The following is a 14,713-nucleotide window of genomic DNA, read 5'->3' as shown; positions in this document are numbered from 1 at the left end:
ATGAAAACCTTTAATTTTGAGTTGAAATCATGTGAAAAGATGTTAAAGATTGAAGAAAACGAGTTAGAAATGACTTACAATCGATTTGGAGAAGAACTTTTCTTCTTGAAAAATCGCCCAAGAGAGTTTATGTTTTGAAAGAGTTTGAAAAATGAAAGATTTTCGTCTAAGTCATGAATTTGCAGGTCGCAGATGTCGCAATAATTGCGAACCCTTCAGAACCTGCTAATCTCGCATTTGTGAACAGGGGTTCGCATTTGCGAACCCTGAGGATTCCAATCCTCTTCACATTTGCGATGGACATTTCGTATTTGCGATGAACAGGTCGCATTTGCGACCAAGGCAGCCCAGGTCTTCTTCGCATTTGCGATAAATGTTTCGCATTGCGAATCCTGCAGACCTGCAACATACTAGCTGAAAACCTATTGCTTCCTAAGTTCAATCCCACTCCGTGGCTTATCCAAAACTCACCCGAGCCCTCGGCGCTCCAAACCAAACATGCACACTAACCTAAAAACATTATACGGACTTGCTCGTGCAATCAAATCACCAAAATAACATCAACAACTGTGAATTTAGCATCAAAATCAAAGAAAATCTTAAGAACTTTCAAAGTTTCAAATTTTACAACTAAGATTCTGAATCACGTCATATGACCTCCGTTTCTTACCAAATTTTACAGGCTCAATTTAAATCACATATAAGACTTGTACTGGGCTCCGGAACCAAAATACGGGTCCGGTACCATCAAATTCCAAACACATTTCATTTCCAAAAACTCATATATATTCTAGAAAATAATTTTCTTTAAAAATTCATTTCTCGGGCTTGGGACCTCGGAATTCGATTCCGGGCATACGCCCAAGTCCCATATTTTCCTACAGACCCTCCGGGACCATCAAATTACGGGTCTGGGTTCGTTTATCCAAAATGTTGACCGAAGTCAACTTAAATTTATTTTAAAGGCAAAATTTATCATTTTTCACATATTTTTCACATAATGCTTTCTGGATACGCGTCCGGATTGCGCACGTAAATCGAGGTAAGACAGAAAGATGTTTTAAGGCTTCAGAACACATAATTTATTTCTAAAACAAGTGATGACCCGTCATCACATGATTTTAATATATCATGCAACACAAAAAAGTTACAATTACAAAAGCAAACTTGAAAAAAATAATCTGAGCTAATCCTTCCGTTTCAAAAAGAATAATTTCGGGGGAGGGAGGTTGAAATGCAAGAGATAAAGTTTCTAAATTTTCAGTGTCAATTTGAACTTCTATTTCTTAATTTTTTTTTTTAAAAATACTATCAGAGGCTCTTAGCATTAAAAGTATTATATTTTTAATGTTATGTTTTGCATAAAAAATATTTAAAAGATACAAGAAAAAAGTCATGGTTAAATAGGAAACTTTTTTGACTCTACAAATGATAATATTGTAATAGGAAAACTTAATAGTAGCTCAATTGGTTGTTTATATGAACTTTCAACTTGTTGGTGAAAGTTTGATCCCCGCCTTATAATTTCCTCTCTATTTTTCCTTCCTTACCCCTATATATAATTTAGAAAAATTAGAATTAGAAAAAAAAAGGAAAAAATATTGCAATAGTGTGGTATAAAATTAAAAGAAGAGAGTATAAGGATACAAGATATACAATGAATATGAAGACATAAGTGTATATGAAAACATAAGGCAACCTTATACATTTATTATACATAAAAAAAGAAAACGAAAAAGGAAATAGCTTTTAGATTACTTAGCAAGGAAATCATGCAACCGATTGAGAAATTTAACAAAAAAAAAAAAAAAAAAAAGTTTCTTCTTTTAAGCATAACTCTCCTATAAATAGAGTCTCTCCGCCCCGCTCAGATTCGTACTCACCCGATATAGATATACTCTTCTCTATCATAACAGTCATCCAAATAACTATACCGACAACAATCTTTATATATACAGACATACAGATATACTTACAGATATATATAGCAAATGGCGGTGGAGAGCTATGAAATTTTCGCCGGCGGCGACGAACTGCCGGAAGGTTGCTTAGCTAACGCGCTGTCGTTAACGAGTCCTAAGGACGCGTGCCGGCTTTCGCTCGTGGCTTCAACTTTCCGGTCGGCTGCTGAATCCGACGCCGTTTGGGAACGGTTTTTGCCGCCGGATTATGGTGACATCATTTCCCGGTCCATTGACGGTCCAGATTCACTCGCGGTCGGTTCGAAGAAAGAGCTTTACTTGCACCTCTGTGATCATCCTATCCTCATTGACGGTGGCACCAAGGTAATTAATTTTCAATTACTAAATGATAAGTACTTTATTTTTTTTTATTTGTTTCGTTTATTGTATTCAAATTAAAAATTAAGTTATATGCATTGAAAGTGTGATGAATTTTTCACACCATTACTATTTATTCTAGTTATCAATCAATTTTTTGAAACATAGCTACCAGCAATTACCTTTTAACTGATCTTGTCGTGTAACTATTTTTTACACAAATTTAAACTCTTCCAATTTATTGTTGCTACGGTCACATTGGAAATATCGTAGTAGAACTCCCGAAGAAAACGCATGCACTATTTAGATAATAAGATCAAGAAAATGCATTTTTTTTTGGGGAGTGGATAGCTGAAGTCTGTAACAGGAAAAATAAAGTAAAAATAACTCAATGTGTCCCATTTTATATGGCACTGTTACTACTTAAGGAGTCCTACAAATTGCTTTTCTTGATGATGATTTTTTCAAACATTTTGTAAAATTTTGTAGTGTCTAAATTTTATTTGGAAAATTTGAGGAATGAATGTGCAAATCACAGTATCACACCAAGAATTATATGATTTGAGACTTGGGATTCAGATTCTGTCTTCTTCTTTTTTTGTGTGGAGAGAGTGCATTCTATACCTTGCTTTGACACCCACTTTGATGGAAGAAATCAGATAACTGCATTCCATTTAAAATAGAATAGCTCTTCCCCTAGTTTGTACCAGAGGTTTATTTTAAGTTGTTTTATAAAAATTAACATGTGTAATATTGGTAGCATCAAATCTTTTTATCTGCACTGAAATCTAGAACATAGATTAACAATAACCTTGTGATTTTCCAAATTACGAGGTTGTTTGAGTGGCTTTCAAATGCAAAATTTATGCAAATTGATAGAAGAGAAGACCTTCATGTCGCTCAAGAAACCGGATTTAGTAGTTGAGAGATAAATTTCATTAGTATTTGGCCAACTGAGAGATAATGACGTAAAGAAGTAGAGTGAATATGGAAAGATCTAGAAAATTAGAGGCAAATAATCCATGTTGCGTAATATTAAATCTATATTATACTTTGCACCTATGCATTGATTTCTCCTTTTATACTTAGTACTTTTACTTTGGATAATACTGCATGGTGTCATGTGAAGTCATACATTTTTTGTTTTAGAAAATATTCGACCCTTGCTCCATTTCTTCTCAACTGGAAGTTTTTTAACTTGACTGGCAGATGATTGCATGCATATATCCTTTATAAAAGAATGGCTTGATGCTTCTATCTATAATTTGTTCATATGTGTGAAACAATTACTTCTGTTTTCACATCATGACAGCCAACTTTATGTGAAAGTTGAGGTTTATATAGTTACTTGTACTTTTGTTTTGCATGCATATCAAATTAGTAGCTTTCAAATAGTGATGCCCGCTCACAAACTTTTGAAAATTTCTGCTGTAAATGTTGTTGCCATTTAGGTGGTTGCATAAACTATAGCACTGCCCTGTCCCCTTTTCCCCGTCTTTTTGGTCTTTTGACTTTTGAGTAGCAAAGGAATTTAAAAAAAAAGGTAATGGGACCAGTTTGCCCCACCTGTAGATAGTGTGGCTCCACCATCAAAGCTTAAATACATAACAATATCATGGAAATGACATTCTCTTTTCTGCTACAACTTGATCTTTTTTGCTTTTGAATTTTGGTCCACACGTGATATTGTAGCTCATTTTACTCTTGCTTTCTCTGCTTAGACCCACCATGTTATCCTTAACTTTGTTACTTACTTGCTAAGTATCCATCTGACTTACTGTTGATACAAACCAGAGCTTCTCATTGGAGAAATGGAGTGGAAAGAAATGTTACATGTTAGCCGCAAGGTCGCTTAAGATTGTTTGGGCTGACACGCCTAGATATTGGAGATGGATTTCCCTTCCCGAGTCCAGGTATTTCAAATCACAAGTAACTTTTGATACTCCTATTTAAGTAGCAAACTTATAGCACTTTTAATTTCTAACTGTTAAGAAGATTGGAGATCTTTTTAGGAGATAAAGTATTATTTTTTCATTCGAAGTTGATTTTGTGTATGTATATGGAAATAGGTTCTCAGAAGTTGCTGAGCTTCTTGATGTCTGCTGGTTTGACCTTTCTGGCAAAATTAACACCAATATGCTCTCACCTGACACTAGATATGGCGCTTACCTTGTCTTCACGACAAAATCCAGGACCTATGGATTTGGAAACCAACCTGCAGAGAGCTCAGTAGGGATTACCGGACATGAAAGAGAAACACAGACAGTTTATTTGGATCCTCAGGGAGGTCGGAGACACAGGTACCAAGTAGTCCCGAGACGCTTAGGAATATTCACCCACCACATGGCTCACATATTGAGACACGAAGTGGATACACCCTATGAACCGGAAGGCCGTTATCCGAAGCAGAGAAGTGATGGGTGGTTGGAAATTGAATTGGGAGAATTCTTTGTCAAGAGGGGGCAAGAAGCTGAACTGGAGATGAGCTTGACAGAGCTGAAGGGAGGTAACTGGAAAAGTGGCTTAATTGTTGAAGGGATTGATATCAGGCCTAAGGAGGGCAAATGATTTATTTAATTATGGAAGTTTGTTTCTCTGTTCCAACTACTTCCCCTCTAAATAAATTATGAGAGCAAGAAAAAGAGGAACTAAAGACCAGGAGGGTTCAAGCGCCTAGCAAGATCTCGTGGTTAAAGTCTTGGCCATAATTATAGAAGAAATTGCACAATTTTCGTGTCTGTCTATTATATTTTTGTTTGTTTTATGATGATAGGTTTTAATGTTTTATTGTAATGCTTCCCTTCTGTGGCAGTAATAATTTGTTTCAATTATTTTGTCTTAACTCGAATATGGCTCTCTACCATTGTATGCATTTGGATCTCGAACGGGGCTGTTTCGGGAGAAATTAAAAAATAGCCAGATTTATAAGTGGTCATTCAAAAATAGCCACAGTTTCAAAAGTCATTGAAATTTAGTCACTTTTTATGTAAAGATAAATTTGAACAAAATATTGCTCAAAATCCGGAAAATATTCCAGCATAATATACTGTAATTCCAATATAATATATTGGAACTCCAATATGTATACGTTGCTGGAACTCTAGTATATTTTACTGGAGTTCCAACAAAGTATACTGGAACTCCAGTATAATATACTGGAGCCAGCAGAGTATATCAGTCCAGCATAATATGCTAGAAGTTCATGCACAGGTGCACCGAACTCCAGTATATTATGCTGGATCGGTTTTGTTGAAGCAAAATATTGGCTATTTTCTAATGACTTGGCAAATGCTGGCTATTTTTGAATGATCAGTCCGAAAACTGGCTAGCCCGTGCTATTTTAACAGCTGTTCTACCATTTTATGCATTTGGATCTTGATTAGATATCGACATTTTGAGTTTGGACCATTCACCATTGTACCTATCTCTACACTTGGAGAAAAGTGGCCCATAGAAATAAAGGCTCACTTGTGTTGCGGCTAATCGAAGAAAAAAATTGCACGGAGCGCCATATTTGGTCGCCCCCATTTAATTTATACCTAATTTTTTTTAAACTTTTAACTTGTACCCATTTTTAAATAACTTGAGCCCCCTTTCTCCTCCTCCTTCTCCTCCTTTGTTTTCTTCTTCAAGTTACAAAACAAACTGGTATTTATCTCCAGAAGCCACGCTGCTTTAGTTATAAGGTAACAAAATCATGCTTTTAGCCTTTTTCCTCTGCTTTTGAGTATGAGTTGATCCAACTTCCTACTCTTCTCCACTCATTCTTGCAGTGCTGGCAGAGATTTCAGAAAAAATAATTTTTCATAGTTTGTTGTCGTAACTAAAAAGAAATAAAGTTATCCAGTAGCTGCCGCTGCTCTCATTTTTTGGAAATTGAGAAGCCAAACCTGCATTCTCTTTCTCATTTTTAGGCACGTCTTTCTCTGTCTTTCATTTCAATCACCACCAAGCTCAGCAAATTACTGCTATTTTCTTAAAAAATCACTGTTAATTGTGATGCTTCAGTTCTAGAGCAGAGCTGAAGTTCGCTAGTTACAAAAACAAAAACTTCAGCTTTCGCCAGTTACAAAACAAAAACTTCGCCAGTTACAAAAACAAAAACTTCAGCAATTACAAACAAAAACTTCAGCACACTTGGTTCAACACACTTGCTACTTCAGGCCGTCTACTAGAATGCTGAAGTTTTGCGTGATTGCATTTACTACTTCAGCCCCGTATGCTGAAGTTATGGAAAAAGCAGGTACACTTGTAATTTATTTTTTTTTGCAAAGCGGGCACAAGTTAAAACGTGACACAAAAAGCGGGTATAGATACGAATGCCCCCTAATCAAAACGTAGATTGGCCCGATTCTTTTAATTCTTCGTCTCATGGTTGGATGAATGTTGAAATTTCAAGTACTCAATCGTGGATACGAGTTGCACAAGATAGGGATAAGGTCTGCATACACACTACCATATCCCACTTGTGGGGATACGTGTAGTGAGATTTTTGAACACTCTATCCATTAATAAAACAAAAAAATTGTGAACATCTTCATGCGTTCTTCATCTCTAGTATTATATTGGCGTAGTGCTAGTAACGTCTCAGTACTAAAATAGGTATTATGGTGCTTTTCAAATAGTTGGTTGCCTTCATGTCATGGAATTCAAAATTAAAATGAAGCACCATTTCATTCTTGCCGTCTGCCTGAAATACAATTCCAACTATACATAGTAATAGTCTTTTTCTTACTTTTCTGGGATGGTCATGTGCGTGAATTCTTCTGCTTATGTCCATTCTATTCATTTTCAACTTGTGTGATCTAGAAACACTAGATAGCTGCCGCTTAATTCTGCTATATTTTATTTTGAGTTGAGATGGTAACAAAGTACTACAACTATGTTGTCTATTAGGTTCTTAGAGTTGTGTATCATATGTTGTAAATAGATAAAATCTCATTGAGGTTTTTAGAATCGTATATTATGTCGTATAAAGAGGAAGTTTTATTCATTTGTACTTGATGACATACTTCAGTTTATTTATATGGAAACTAATGCCTGAATTTCCTTTCTTTAATTTCATTATTTTGTGACTAGCATCACTTTCTAGTATATAATTTATAACTAACTAACTAATCCGTTTCTTTATAAATCTTTTACAAATGGTAATATAAAGGTATAAAGCACGTAGAAAATTTAAGGAAGCATGAGTTTTGATGGACTAAATCTAAGAGTTATACAACGTGTATACTCCTATAGCTAGAATGCTAGTATAAAATAATATTTACCCCGTGCGAATACTCCTATCGCTAGAATGCTTGTATAAAAAAATAATTTTCCCCGCAAACTAAAAGTTGAAGGCGGAAAGTGCTTACCACTTGAGCAACTCTATCTTGTCATTATTATAGTAAGAGATAAAAAGTTTTCTTTCTTTTTTCTTTTCTTTTACCTTTTTGGAGAAGGTGATCGAGGAGGACGCAACAATGTTTTATTTATTTTTTTACTTTTAATAGTGTGAAAGAATTTTTTTACTTTATTAGGTTATCTAAAAAGTAAATACATATAATCATCCAAAAAATGAAATGAACAACTTGATAAATAAGACTGATTACCAACTACAACATGTTAAAATATATTGATAATATAGGATTATATACATTGTCAAAATATATAAGTTAAATCACACAAAATTGCATCAAAAGATAAAAACTTAAAAAAAGGAAACAGGACAAAGATGAAGTGCATAGAAGTTATGGTGCATTACAAGTATTTGTCTTAGATAGAATGGGAGAGGAGGAAAAGAGGTGTTAGATTACAAGATATACAACCATTCAAATCTCCCTTTTTTTCTCTGATGAGAAATCTTGAGGAAAATTCTTGAGCCAATGATTTGTCCCTTTCCTCCATTCCTAATAATTTGTTTTCCTTCAATATCTTTCAACCTGGAAAACCCTCCTTCCTTCTCCCATTTTTACGTTAATTTTTTCTCAATGTGACCATTTCATGCACAACATTAATTTTTCAACCCTTCATATGTTAAACTTCAAATGTAAAATCCACTCGTGAAACACAAGGATCAATATATTTGTTTTGACATATTTTCTTTTAACATTTTGCTAATTTTATTCTAGAGGTGAATTTTTTTTTTCTTTAATCTTGTGAAGAAGATATGGCCTCCCTTGCTCTATATAAGGAATCAATGATATGATATGAGTTGCCTCCCTTGTTTTCAGTCTAAGAAAACCAACGAGCCACCGGAGGACCTCCCGGTCGCTCGCCCCCTAAATGCTCCATCCCCTCCACCACATTTTGGTATGTTCTTTGTTTTTAAAAAATGGACCAATTTATAGTTTCTTTGCCAGCTCCTATTAGCACATACATTGGTGTTTCTCTTTATTTTACCTGCCCCTTTTCTTTTGTCTGAATTAATTTCTACGAGAAGAATGTATTTGTAGAGGTCAAGAATCTTGTACAAGAATGAAAGGCACTTATGAATATGCAAACAACTTGACACTCAAGTAGGAAGTCAATTAAGTTATGTATTTTAAGACAATCTCAGCATGGAAACGTACAGTGAATGCTAATGGTGTTCAGAACTAATACCTTATTCAATAAAAAGAATAAGCTGACTTAGAATTCAAGAGAAGAAAAATGCCACCATGTTTGTTTGTTTTCCTTAGTTTTCAGAAACACCAAGTAAGTGGAAGCTCTGCCTTCTACGCGGCCTCTATGTATACAACAACAACAACAACAACAACTACCCAGTAAAATCCCACATGGTGGGGTCTGGGGAGGGTAATGTGTACGCAGACCTTACCCCTGCCCCGGTAGGACAGAGAGGCTGTTTCCGATAGACCCTCGACTCAGAACGACGGAAATAAAGAAAAACAAGGAAAACAAGAAAAGAAAAGAGAATTCATTAGTAACTCCAGTAAAAACCATTATAGTAACAGAAGCATAAAAATCAAAAGATGAATGACATGCAATAACAGTAACCAGAGTCTAAGGAATCTAAGATAAACAACAAGAATAGTGTGGGTTCAACATAAACTGCAAACCATCTAAGATCAACCCCAATCCAACCCCGCCTCACCCCCGGCACGCAGTAAGGAAAGCTCCACTACCCCTATCCTACAACTCTAATGCTAGTCCTCAAGGCCTTCCTATCAAGGGCTATGTCCTCGGAAATCTGCAGACGAACCATGTCCTGCCTGATCACCTCTACCCAATACTTCTTAGGTCTCCATCTACCTCTTATATTAGAAAATTTCCAGAAAATGTATATGTATACTTGTACTAAGTTTGCACCCACTGTCACATAAGCATATAAATAAATGGTAATAAGTAGGCCGCACACAATACTTACTTGAATCCGCCTCCATAAACATCTAAGGCAGCTGCTTTGGCTCCCCTTAGTTGGCTAGTTGTGATTGCTTTTGTTCCTTTTCTTACGGGGCGTGATGGTTCTGGAATACCTGCATGTCATGTTTAATTTCCGTAACATATCTGCAGGCTTGTGTTTACATTTTCCTTGCATTTCACAGAAAATAACAACTACAAACCACCATGTGAAAATGCTAACAAAGTTGACCTAGCTAGCCCCGTTGAGAATGGGGATAGCAACGCTAAGACTTTCACATTCCGTGAGCTAGCCAGTGCAACAAAGAACTTCCGACAAGAATGCCTAATAGGAGAAGGTGGATTTGGAAGAGTGTTCAAGGGAACACTTCAAGGCGGAGAGGTAAAATGGCCCTAGTGTTTGTTCCTCATCTGTTTCTGCTTTTATGCATCTCCACATACTGAGACTTCACTTTTCATATCTAAATAGGTTGTGGCAGTAAAACAACTAGACAGGACTGGAACACAAGGAAACAAGGAGTTTCAAGTTGAAGTGTTTATGCTAACTCTCCTTAACCACCCAAATCTGGTCAGTCTCATTGGATATTGTGCTGATGGAGATCAGAGGATTTTAGTCTATGAATACATGCCAATGGGCTGTCTTGCTGATCATCTAATTGGTAAACACTTCAATGCACATAGCTAACCCCCTCACTTTACCTTGCTTCTCTACTGATTGCATTATGTTACACTGCTGCAGATATTAAGGAGGATCAAAAGCCACTAGATTGGCAAAACAGAATGAAGATAGCCTCAGGCGCAGCTCAAGGGCTTGAATATCTACATGATAAGGCCAACCCGCCAATCATTTATCGCGATCTAAGAACCACCAATATTCTATTAGATCAAGATTTTAATCCTAGACTTTCAGACTACGGCCTTGCCAAGCTTGCAGGTGGAGGGAATACATCACACATATCACCAAGGGTAATGGGAACCTACGGTTACTGTGCTCCAGAGTATGAAAGATCCGGTGAACTCTCTTTCAAGTCGGATGTATATAGTTTTGGAGTTGTTTTACTTGAACTTATTACAGGGCGCCGTGCAGTGGATACTACAAGGCCTGCAGAGGAGCAAAATTTAGTTGCTTGGGTGAGCATTGTTGTTATGTTCTCGCTAGTTCTGTGTTATTGTAACTAAAAATAAAGTGGTTTGAACTTGACTAAATTCTAACTCATTATGAAATGTGTGATTGAATAGGCACAACCCATTTTCAGGAATCCAAAAAGGTTCAGAGAAATAGCAGATCCACTTCTCAAAAACAAGTTTCCTTAGAGAAGTTTAAATCAAGCAGTTGGGGTTGCAGCCATGTGTTTACAAGAAGAGCCATCAGTTCGTCCCTTGATCGGTGATGTTGTAGCTGCTATTACTTCCCTTGAAGTGGCTCCACCAGATGAACTGATTCCTGAATCTTTGTCACCTGAGAAAGTCAGTTCAGATAGAGAGATTTCAGATGATTACGAGCCAAAGAGTTCAGATAATGAGGATCGAAGCAGTGAACAAAATGACGAAAAAGTTCATTATAATACAGATAATCAAAAAGTTGCTGCTGAGAGTGATGAGGATGATAGAGCAAGTTCTGATTATGGATATGGAAGTACATCAGGATCTTCAGAGAATGAGAAAGACGACAGCACGTATAAACATGAAGGGATGACAACAAAATCTGGAAAATGGGGTTCCAAATCAAGACGCAAAAGCAAGTTAAAATCCTCCTCTCGAACAATCAGCTCAAGTTCAAGACGCAAAAGCAAGGTTTTAAGAGATGCCAAAAAAGACTCAAAAGAAGGATTCATTCAATGACAGTATTCCTTTCAGTTTAAGGCAACAAAGCAGCGTAAAGTCCAAAGATGTAAGTTTTGGTGCATATTCAAGCAATGAGGAATCAGAAGGTGAAAGTGAGGGTTTAAATCACCGACACCATTTGCAATTAAAACATGAAACCATGCCTCAGAAATTAAAACCCTGATATCTCTTTATCATCAAAGTACATGGACTTATGTTACCATGGCATCTTTCTTCATCTGAGGTTTCGGAATATGAGTACACAATTACACAGTGAGCTCTTTTAAATTATAATTATGGACAATCCAGCAGGTATCTTATTGTGACAAACAAGGTATGGAAGATTCAAAGTTGGTATCTTATTCCATGAAGTGATACATATATATATATACATACATGTACATAAGATCCTAACTATGGAAAGAAGTAAAAGGAAAATCCTAAAAATCTGCTATCAAATCTCAATACTTATTCTATTTATGTATAGTACAAGTAATCTGTCTACATTCATTCTTTATGTCTACATTCATTCTTTAACACTCCCCTCAAACTGGAGCATAGATATTAATCATGCCCAGCTTGTTGCAAAGATAATTAACTCGAGTTCCATTTAACGCCTTTGTGAATACATCAGCCAATTGCTCTCCTGTCTTCACGTAACTAGTAGAAATCAAGTTTTCCTGAATCTTCTCACGAATAAAGTGACAGTCAACTTCAATATGTTTTGTCTTTTTATGATACACCGGATTTGAGGCGATATGAAGAGCGGCTTGATTATCACACCAAAGGTTTGCTGGTGTAGTATGCTTTATCCCAATTTCCGTGAGAAGGTGATGTATCCACATAACCTCACACGTAGTCTGTGCCATAGCCCTGTATTCGGATTCAGCACTGGATCGAGATACAATATTTTGTTTCTTACTTCTCCATGATACCAGGTTTCCACCCAAAAAGACACAATAGCCGGTAGTAGACCTTCTATCAATTTTGGATCCAGCCCAATCCGCATGTGCAAAACACTCAATATGAGAATGCCCACGATTGTTGTATAATATGCCAAGTCTAGGGGATCCTTTTAAGTAACATAGAATCTGTTCCAGTGCTGCCCAATGTTTGACCGTAAGAGCGGACATATACTGGCTAACAACACTTATAACAAAAGTAATATCTGGACGAGTCACAGTGAGATAGTTTAATCTCCCAACTAACCTCCTGTATCTACCTGGATCATTAAATGGATCGACATCATCTTTCATAAGATGCAAATTAGAAACCACTGGAGTACTGCAAGGCTTGGCAGCCAACTTACCAGTTTCTGCCAGTAAGTCAAGAATATACTTTCTCTGAGATAGAAAAATCCCCTTCTTGCATCTATTTACTTCTACTCCCAAGAAATATTTCAGTTGTCCCAAGTTTTTCGTATGAAACTTAGTATGCAAGAAAGACCTGAGAGAAGAGATTCCTTCATAATCACTTCCGGTAATAACAATGTCATCAACATATACAACTAGGAGAATAGATCCAGCTGTTGATTGCCTGTAGAAAACTGAATGATCATATTTGCTCTTTTTCAGCCCAAATTCTTGAACTACCTCACTAAGTTTTCCAAACCAAGCCCGGGGACTCTGCTTCAAGCCATACAAGGACTTCTTCAAATGACAGACCTTCCCGTACTCCCCCTGAGCAACAAAACCAGGTGGTTGCTCCATATACACCTCTTCATGAAGATCACCATGAAAAAAGGCATTATTAATGTCCAATTGATGCAAAGGCCAATTCTCAGAAGCTGCTAGAGACATGAACAAGCGGACAGAAGAAAGTTTGGCAACCAGAGAGAAGGTGTCAGAATAATCTACTCCATAAGCCTGAGCATACCCTTTAGCCACAAGTCTGGCCTTAAGTCTCGCTACAGAACCATCTGGATTAACTTTGACCGTGAAGACCCATTTGCATCCCACTGCTTTTTTTCCACTAGGTAAATTCACTAAATCCCAAGTATGGTTTTCCTCTAAGGCATGTATTTCCTCAAGCATGGCTTCAGACCATCCAGGATGATTCAAAGCCTCTTTCACTATTTTGGGTATAGAAATGAAGTCTAGAGACACAATCAAAGATCTAGACGCAGGGGATAAGTGATCGTAGGAAACAAAATTAGCAATAGAATATATGGATTTGCAAGTACGTGTACCTTTGCGTAAAGCAATGGAAAGGTCAAGGCCTTATGGAGGATCAGGCGGAAGAGGATCAGATGACGAAGGAACTGATGCAGGACATGTATCATTTGTTTCTCGCCTCCGCGAGTAAACTTGAACAATTGGTGTTCTTGCTAACACAGTTGGAGCAGGTGCTGAAGGCAGAATAGTCGATTGGTGCTCGATAGAAGAGTTAGGAGATAGAGAAACATCATCTGATTGTTCTGTTAAAGTACGGGTAACCTAATATACTAGCCACTCATCTTCCTCCCCCTGACTTGTAGAGATGGGAGGTGCATAAAAGAATGGTATAGTCTCTGAAAACACTACATCAGTTGACACCAGATATTTGCCAAGTTCATTAGAATAACATGATACCCCTTCTGAAGGCGAGAATAACCAAGAAAAACACACTTCAATGCCTTGGGATCCAGCTTGGCAACAGATGGTCGAACATCTCGAACATAACATGTTCTTCCAAACACCTTAGGTTCCACGATAAATAATAACTTGTTTGGAAAAAGAACATTGTAAGGCATATTGCCACCAAGAATAGTAGATGGCATGTGATTAATCAAAAAGCAAGCCGTGGAGACCGCATCAGCCCAGAACTGTTTAGGAACCTTCACTTGGAACAAAAGTGCCCGAGCTGTCTCAAGTAGATGTCTATTCGTCCTCTCAGCAACTCCATTTTGAGAGGGTGTATCAACACATGAAGACTGATGTAGTATACCATGTTGTCTCATGTAGGACTGAAATAACTCTGACATGTATTCTTTAGCGTTATCACTCCTTAGAATACGCACTGAAGCATTGAATTGAGTTTTGACTTCAGCACAGAAGACAGAAAAGTGAGTAAACACTTCAGAGCGACTCTTCATAAAGTAAATCCAAGTCATCCAGGAAAAATTATCTACAAAAGTGACAAAATACTTATGCCCAGTTTTAGAAACAACAGGACATGGTCCCCAAACATCAGAATGAACTAACTCAAAAGCTGACTCAGCTCGCATATTAACCCTTGGACCTAACGAGATGCGATGATGTTTTGCAAATCGACATGACTCATAATCCAAT

General features: G+C 37.0%; 3 protein-coding genes across 3 annotated transcripts; all 3 read left to right on the top strand.

The window, feature by feature from the left end:
* The first annotated feature begins 1,806 nt into the window (after positions 1–1,806).
* Positions 1,807–5,121, top strand: LOC107768194 (putative F-box protein PP2-B12). The gene is made up of 3 exons (XM_016587297.2): positions 1,807–2,285; positions 4,074–4,192; positions 4,349–5,121. The coding sequence occupies exons 1-3, from the start codon at positions 1,992–1,994 to the stop codon at positions 4,845–4,847; spliced, it is 912 nt and encodes a 303-aa protein (XP_016442783.1). The 5' UTR covers positions 1,807–1,991; the 3' UTR covers positions 4,848–5,121.
* A 2,911-nt stretch (positions 5,122–8,032) lies between these two features.
* On the top strand, positions 8,033–11,961 carry LOC142161741 (putative serine/threonine-protein kinase PBL25). The gene is made up of 5 exons (XM_075225909.1): positions 8,033–8,573; positions 9,806–10,002; positions 10,090–10,279; positions 10,360–10,751; positions 10,860–11,961. The coding sequence occupies exons 1-5, from the start codon at positions 8,471–8,473 to the stop codon at positions 10,932–10,934; spliced, it is 957 nt and encodes a 318-aa protein (XP_075082010.1). The 5' UTR covers positions 8,033–8,470; the 3' UTR covers positions 10,935–11,961.
* On the top strand, positions 10,968–11,961 carry LOC107768196 (uncharacterized). Its single transcript, XM_075225910.1, has one exon. The coding sequence runs from the start codon at positions 10,968–10,970 to the stop codon at positions 11,460–11,462; it is 495 nt and encodes a 164-aa protein (XP_075082011.1). The 3' UTR covers positions 11,463–11,961.
* Positions 11,962–14,713: the final 2,752 nt, after the last annotated feature.

The sequence above is a fragment of the Nicotiana tabacum genome, chromosome 11 (genome assembly GCF_000715075.1).
Source record: "Nicotiana tabacum cultivar K326 chromosome 11, ASM71507v2, whole genome shotgun sequence".
Classification (NCBI taxonomy): Eukaryota; Viridiplantae; Streptophyta; class Magnoliopsida; order Solanales; family Solanaceae; genus Nicotiana; species Nicotiana tabacum.
Note: the sequence above shows the minus strand (reverse complement) of the source record. Positions and strands in the feature narration are given on the sequence as shown.